The 7,089-nt window shown below is 52.9% G+C and overlaps 1 protein-coding gene across 2 annotated transcripts; it reads left to right on the forward strand.

Annotated features, from left to right (window-relative positions):
• The first annotated feature begins 701 nt into the window (after window positions 1-701).
• On the forward strand, window positions 702-6,790 carry FEZF2 (FEZ family zinc finger 2). 2 transcript variants are annotated; one of them, XM_079966555.1, is made up of 5 exons: window positions 702-792; window positions 2,711-3,764; window positions 4,583-4,717; window positions 4,869-5,001; window positions 6,272-6,790. In XM_079966555.1, the coding sequence occupies exons 2-5, from the start codon at window positions 2,778-2,780 to the stop codon at window positions 6,562-6,564; spliced, it is 1,548 nt and encodes a 515-aa protein (XP_079822681.1). In that variant the 5' UTR covers window positions 702-792; window positions 2,711-2,777; the 3' UTR covers window positions 6,565-6,790. The 2 variants fall into 2 exon arrangements, with proteins under 2 accessions (XP_079822681.1, XP_079822680.1); XM_079966554.1 differs by lacking the exon at window positions 702-792 and adding an exon at window positions 1,867-2,162.
• Window positions 6,791-7,089: the final 299 nt, after the last annotated feature.

The following is a 7,089-nucleotide window of genomic DNA, read 5'->3' on the forward strand; positions in this document are numbered from 1 at the left end:
GAGTGCGGGGGGGGGGGGAGAGGGGGGGGCAAACGTGTAAACAGAGAGGCGAAGCGGAGCGGGAGAAAGGAGTCCTGGATGGATTGCGCTCTGCCTTTTATCTCTCCGGCAAGAGCGCAAAAGCGCTTCTTAAGAAGGAGGCCAGGTCTGCGGGACAAAAACGCTGTGTGAAAAAGCGTTGCCTTTCCTCCGCTCTCTCCGACTTGCTACTCCTTGTCTGACCCTCATTCTCCCCCTCCCTCCCCCCTTTTCTCCCCGCGGCCTCCACCCACCCACCCACCCACCCACCCGCCATCATCAGCTCGGCCAGTTGGGTGTTGTGCTCCGGGACTCCTTGAGAAGGGCTTGTTGTGCTTCGCAGGTGAAAACAGCGGGTCTGAAAACAGCACCCCACCCCACCCCCCCAAAAAAGCCCCATCCCACGCCGCAAAGAGGGGCGGCGGCTGCGCTCTGGCTCTCTCTCTCTCTCTGGGGCCCTTTGTTAGCACCACACAAAAAGCGGAATTCCTCCCAAGTTGGGGTAGTGGATTTTGTTTAAAGAACTGCACAGAGAGAGGGGGGGGAGAGAGATGCTTTTCACGCTTTGCTTTACCTACTCTGCAAACCCCTCTTCTCATCCTCCCCCCTCTCTCTCGCCCCCCTCCAAATAATCCTTCTCTTTATTTTAGAAACACAAAATCAGGTGCCACGCAGCGCTATAGTGTCTCTCCCTATTCAAGGAGCCTCGAGGCCGGCTCTCCATCGCTCGGGAGCTCGGTCAGAGCAGCAGCCGGAGCTGCCCTCAGGAACCAGGTGGGAAATGGACAAAATCTCTCTCTCCTTCTCTTACCAAACACACACGCCCCCCCCCCCGAACACACACACGCACACTCCGTATTAGGCAAGCTCCGGACACCTGGAGGTCGGATTCCGGAGTTGCTTGAGACTCTCCAAAACCGCCACTGCCCCAAATTCTCTTCGTCCTTTGATCCTTGCAAACTCCATCTCAGAAACTTAAATTGCCATCGCAATTTGTTTAAAATCTCAGGGTGAAGGGCGGGAAATAAACCAATTAACAACAACAACCAGTCAAGGGAGGTGGAGAAAAACAGAATTCGCTCCGCTTCGTTTCTACAAAAACAACCACCTTCGCAGAAAGGGGATTTGGTCCATATATATAAATTAAATAAATAAATCACATCTCACAAGTGAACGATTTCTGTTTGTTTGTGAATTGGTTTGTTTGCTTGTTTGTTTATCTGAATGGCGATATTCGGCTTTTGGCAGGAGCCCGGCGGCCGGTCTAGGGAATCTGAGCGCCAGCAGCATTCAACTAAGTTTTAATTCGCATTAACGCCGCCAGGACCTCATTAATAGACCCGCTATTCATCGGATGCGCGCTCTTGCGGCTGGGGGGGTGGGCTGATCTTTCATAAATTGTCACTTGATCTTCCCGGCTCGCTTTTGCAAGGGATCTGATTGTGGACGGGTTGCCTAAATTGGAGCCGGGGGATGGGGGGTGGCGGCGGGTTGAGAGAGACAGAGAGGGAGCTGAATCATCATTTTAAAAATTCCTCTTCTCTCTTTCTCTCCCTGCCCAGCTCCCCACCCCGCGCGCATACTTTTGTTAAATTAAATACAACTCTGCTTTCTCGGGGTGGCTTTTCTAACTGCACGCTTGCGTTGCACCCAACTTGCGAATCTCACTTCCCTTTCTTAATTTGCCACATGCAAAACGACTCCTCTCTCTCTCTCTCTCCTTTGGCAAGTTACTCCCCCTCCCCAAATCTTCTATCCCTCCTTCCCGCTTCCCTCCTTCTCTCTCTCTCTCTCTCTCTGTTGCGCAAGGAAAACCAAGGGTGTGCCTTAAATTGGAGGAGAGAGGGGGATACATTTCTCATCCTCCTCCTTCCTCACCCCCCCTTTCAGTCCAGACCTTTGCTGAACGTTTGGCTGGGAAAAGAAATTCTCTCTCCCTCTCGCTCTCTCCTCCCCCCCCCCCCCTTGGTGGCCCAAATCCCATGTCATTCTGCTCCAAGTGACTTCATGTGATGTCAGCTTTAAATGTAAGAGACAGCGATCTGACGCTCGCGAAGATGCTGGCTATCCAAATCTGACAGCGCGGCCGCACCGCGGTGCTTGGATGCGTCTCCTCGGCGGCGTCGGGCAAAGGGGGAAAAAAGGTAACTCATCCCAGGCCAGGCTGCCCATCTCCTTTCTTCCTCCCCCTCCCTCTCTCTCACCCCCTCCCCACCCTAGTGGGACCCGAAAGAAAGATCCGCAGGGGCTGGGGCTGCGCTCGGGGTTTTCTCTGCCCCCCTCCCTGCCTCCCTACTCCCCTCCCTCGCCGCTCTTCTCAAATGCAGGCCCACTCCGCAAGGGACGGGGAGTTTGCCTGTTACTTTCTCGCTCTCTTTCTTCCTTGCCTCCTCGCTTAATGAGCAGCAATCTGGTCTCCCCGCGCGCAGTTGTTCTTGTGTTCATTTGAATGTAAATGGGGGAGGAGATGCTAGGATGGGGTGGGGGGAGATGGGAGAGAGGGGGAGAGAGGTGCTTATTAAATTGATTTGTCTCCTGGCTTTTCTGGAATGCTGAGCTGGAGGAGGAACTCGGCAGAAACTGTGATTTGACGCGCGCCTTCTTCCCCCCTTTACTCCTATTTTTTAAAAAACAACAACAAGAAGAATTTAATTGTTGTTATCATTTTATTTATATATATCTATATCTGTAGATCTATTTTATGGGCGAGATCCGGCTGCTCATCTCCAGTTCGGGTCTCCTTCCCTCCCCCACCCGAGATGGCCTCCTCGGCTCCGCTGGAGACGGTCATGCCTCCCGCCTGCGTCCGCAACGGCGCGGCCAACCCGGCCAAGACGCTCGCCTTCTCCATAGAGAGAATCATGGCCAAGAGCTCGGAACCGCACCAGCCGCAACAGCAGCAGCAGCACCACAAACCCGCCGCCGCCGCCGCCGCCTTCGAGGCGCGGCGCAGCGAGTCTCCGGGCAAGAAGCTGCTGAGCCTCTGCTCGCCCATCCCGTGCGTGATCGCGCCCATGCAGCCTCTGCCCGGGTACGAGGCGCCCTCGCCCAAGGCGCTGCTCAACTACTCCGAGCTGTGGAAAAGTAGCTTGAGGAACTGCGGCTCGGCGCTGGCGGGCGGCGCAGCTTCGACGGCCGGCGGCTTCTGCAAAGGTGGCTGCGGCTTGTGCTGCAAGGGGGACCTCCATCATCACCACCACCACCATCATCATCATCACAACAGCAGCAGCAGCAGCACCCTGGGCCAGGCCACGACGCGCGTGATCAAGCCGCAGGTGATCAACCAGGCGCTGGCCATGCCGGCCAACGGATCTAGCCTCTACTACTTCAACTACCTGGATTCCTCGCCGTACCACCCGTCGGAGATCCTCCACGGGCAGCTCTTCACTTCCAGCTTGCTCCATTCCCAAAGCCCCGCCGCAGCGGCCGCTGCCGCCGCTGCCGCCGCCGCCGCAGCCGCCCTCTCGGCTCACCAGAAACTCTTCCTGTTGGATAACGCCAAGCTGGCTTCCTTGGCCCCGTCGGAGAAGTTCCCCAACGCGCAATACCCGCACAAGGAGCGCCTCCCCGGGCAGCTGGACCAAGTGATGAAGGAGAACACGGGCCTGGCCGGGGAAAGGAATGGTGCCAAAGGGCATCACCACGGCAAACCGGGCGTCGGCGTCGGTGGCGGCGTCGCAGGCGCTGGAGGGGGCGGCGCGGCCGACGGGAAGCCCAAGAACTTTACCTGCGAGGTGTGCGGCAAGGTATGCAGGAGCAGGGTGCTCGCGCTAGGGGGCGCGCTCTTAGCTCTAGAACCCGTGGGGGCAGCCAGGACAGGGCTGCGCCCGCCATAAAAACCCGCTCCGGCTCTTTGCGCGCCAGGAGGGAGCCCTTGTTCCTAGAACGCTTCTCTCAGCTCACTCTAATAATAATAATATTTTTTTCTTTTAAAAAGTTCAGCGCATTTTAATAATCTTGAAAAAGGGAGGGGTTAGCTCCTTCCCAATTGTTCCATGCCTCCCAGACACTTCATAATCACCGTTACAGAACTAGGCTACTGTGATTAAGTTTACCAAAGCCACGGGGCGGGGGGGGGGATCCGGTAAATCTGTGGCAGAGCTGAGAACGGAAACGGGTCTCCTGGTTCATAGCGGATGTACGATGTGTAAAAACCACCTGCGGAAGAGAGCCATAGTGTCGCTACGGTGCCCCGTACATCGCCTATCACTGGTGCACCTGACGCGCTTTAAAAATAGCACAAAATGAATCGCTCGAGAGTTTTGTTCCCATTTTACAGATTTTGGGTACGTGTGTTTCCGCGGTGGCGCCGAGGCTGAGCGGTAGGTAGTCAGGATCCAATGGGTTCACCCAGGCAGCCGCAGAACTATAGTTTAACCAAGGGTCGTTTAAACTGTGCGTGTGTTTGTAGAGAGAGATATTCAGAACGAAAGTCTTTCTCCTCGTCCCCTTTGGATCCGTGTTTTGGCCACTCGGGATGAAGGGCCACAAGGCGAGGAGGAGGCGCGCCGGTAAGCTCTCCTGCGGCTGACAAAAGTTGCCTGTGCTTTGTGTTCCCTCGTAGGTGTTCAACGCCCATTATAACCTCACCCGCCACATGCCGGTGCACACGGGAGCCCGGCCCTTCGTGTGCAAAGTCTGCGGGAAGGGCTTCCGCCAAGCCAGCACTCTCTGCAGACACAAAATCATCCACACGCAGGTACGGGGGCAGCGGGAAAGACCTGGGGGTCAGATCTGTGTGTTTATGCGCTCGGCACCAAAATAAAATTTTATTTCTTTTTTTAAAAAACAAAAAGAAACCACCCGCGATTCTTTCTCTCTTTTAAAATGTCCTCTCCCCGGCCCAACAGGAAAAACCCCACAAGTGCAACCAGTGCGGGAAAGCGTTCAACAGAAGTTCCACGCTAAACACTCACATTAGGATCCACGCTGGCTACAAACCTTTTGTGTGTGAATTTTGTGGCAAAGGATTTCATCAAAAAGGTATCTGGGATAAAAAAAAAACCGTGGCTTTTGTTTCCGGCTTTTCTGCTGGTGGCGGGCGGGGGGCGGAGTGGGGGAGAAGTTGTATGTGTAAGAAAATTATTAATGATTGCTAAAAAATAAATAATAAAAAAGCAGGGGTAGAAGGCTACTTTTTCCGGAGGAGGAACCTGGTTTCGTTATTATTCGAAGTACGTATAATGTTATTTCGAATTAAGGAGGAAAATGTTTTTTTTATTTGGAAGCACAATTTGGAAACAACACGTGTGGTGGTGGATAGACGAAATATAAGAATTACCCGCCGGTTTCAAGGCGTCTGGTCAATTTCTGCTCCCCGCGGAGCACGAGGCTCCAGACAGAACGTTGCGAAGGTTCCAAACAGAAAGTTGTGAAGGTTCCAAGTGGAATCTTGCGGTTCTCTCGCGTTCCAAAAGAAAAGAAAAAGTAACCGCCGTATTTATCGTATTTAGAGGCTGCTGCTAGGAGATGACCCCTTCCCTCCCTCCCTTAAACGTCCTTAGGGGGCTTTGCCCTGGGGCTGCCACGAAAGACTAGCTCAAACCCGTCACTTGTTATTAACAGCGATTAAAATGAAATCAGCCCATTTAGGGCGCGATCCAGCCGAAACGAAAGCACTTTAAACGAAAACTCCCGTTGATTTCTAACCGGAGAGCTCTCTTCACGGTCTACCTTTGGAAATCCAAGGCGCTTTAAAGCGCTTAACTTGGGTTGGGCAGGTGTGCCTTTGCCCTTGAAGTGGGGGGGGGACGGTATTTTCTCAAAACGGGGAAATAAAGTTTCGGAAGAGCCTGGGCCGATTCCCCCCAGCCTGGATTCAGGCTAGAAAATTCCAACTTTAAATTAGAACCGGCCTTCTACCACCTTACCCTCTTTTCTTTTCTTTTTTGGTGGTGGTGGGGGTTTCCTAATCCAGGTTCTCCCATTTGCTCCGGGTCAGGACGCTGACCCTGCCTCTAATTTTTTAATTCGTCCGTTGCATGCTGCTCTGCCTTGACGGAGACTGAGTTTGACAACTTCTTGACTGCCCCTTGCAGGACGCTTCCTAATGAAGCCCCGCCGCAGAAACTCTTGTTGCTCCACTGAGGGGGGGGGGGTGTATCTGCAGAGAGAGAGAGAAATATGTGTGTGTTTGGTGTGTGTGTGTGTGTATGTGTGCCTGCGTGCGTGTTGATGGCAGAGAACGATCCCCCTTGAAACTAACGTACTCCCCAATCCCCTACTTTTCTTCTCCTCCTTCTCTCCCAAACAGGGAATTATAAAAACCACAAACTGACCCACAGCGGCGAGAAGCAGTACAAGTGCACCATCTGCAACAAAGCTTTCCACCAGATCTACAACCTGACCTTCCACATGCACACGCACAACGACAAGAAGCCTTTCACCTGCGTCACCTGCGGCAAGGGCTTCTGCAGGAACTTTGACTTGAAGAAGCACGTGAGGAAACTGCACGACACCGCCGCTGCCGCTGCCGCTGCCGCTGCCGCTGCCGCCGCCACAGCCGCACCTTGCGGGAAAGAACTTCCTAGGACCGTGCAAAGCTAAAACACACACACACACTCACACAAAGCAACAATAAGGCAGAAGCGAGGCGAGCCTGTTCAGCGAAGCAAGAGACGTCTTTGCACGATGCTCAAAGCGACGCGTTCAGAGACTTCCAAAGATCTCGGGCCCTTTACAAAAGGGGGAAAAGGCCTGGGAAGGGGGAGAAGCCCCTCGGATCTGTCCCCCCCCCCCTCTCAAGCTGAACACAAGCTGAAGAGAGACAATCACTTTTGGCGTGTCTATATATATATTCACACACACATACAGTGTATATATTTTATATATATATATATATATATATATATATATATATATACACACACACACACACACACACACACACACACACATATATACATATACATATACATATACATATACATACACATATACATATACATATACATATACATATACATATACATATACATATACATATACATACAGACACGCCAAAAGGAAGAAACTTACGTATTTAAAATTCCGTTGCTGCTGCGGATTGAATTAGGGAATAGTGGCGGATCT

This window comes from Podarcis cretensis (assembly GCF_951804945.1).
Source record: "Podarcis cretensis genome assembly, chromosome: 2".
Taxonomy (NCBI): domain Eukaryota; kingdom Metazoa; phylum Chordata; class Lepidosauria; order Squamata; family Lacertidae; genus Podarcis; species Podarcis cretensis.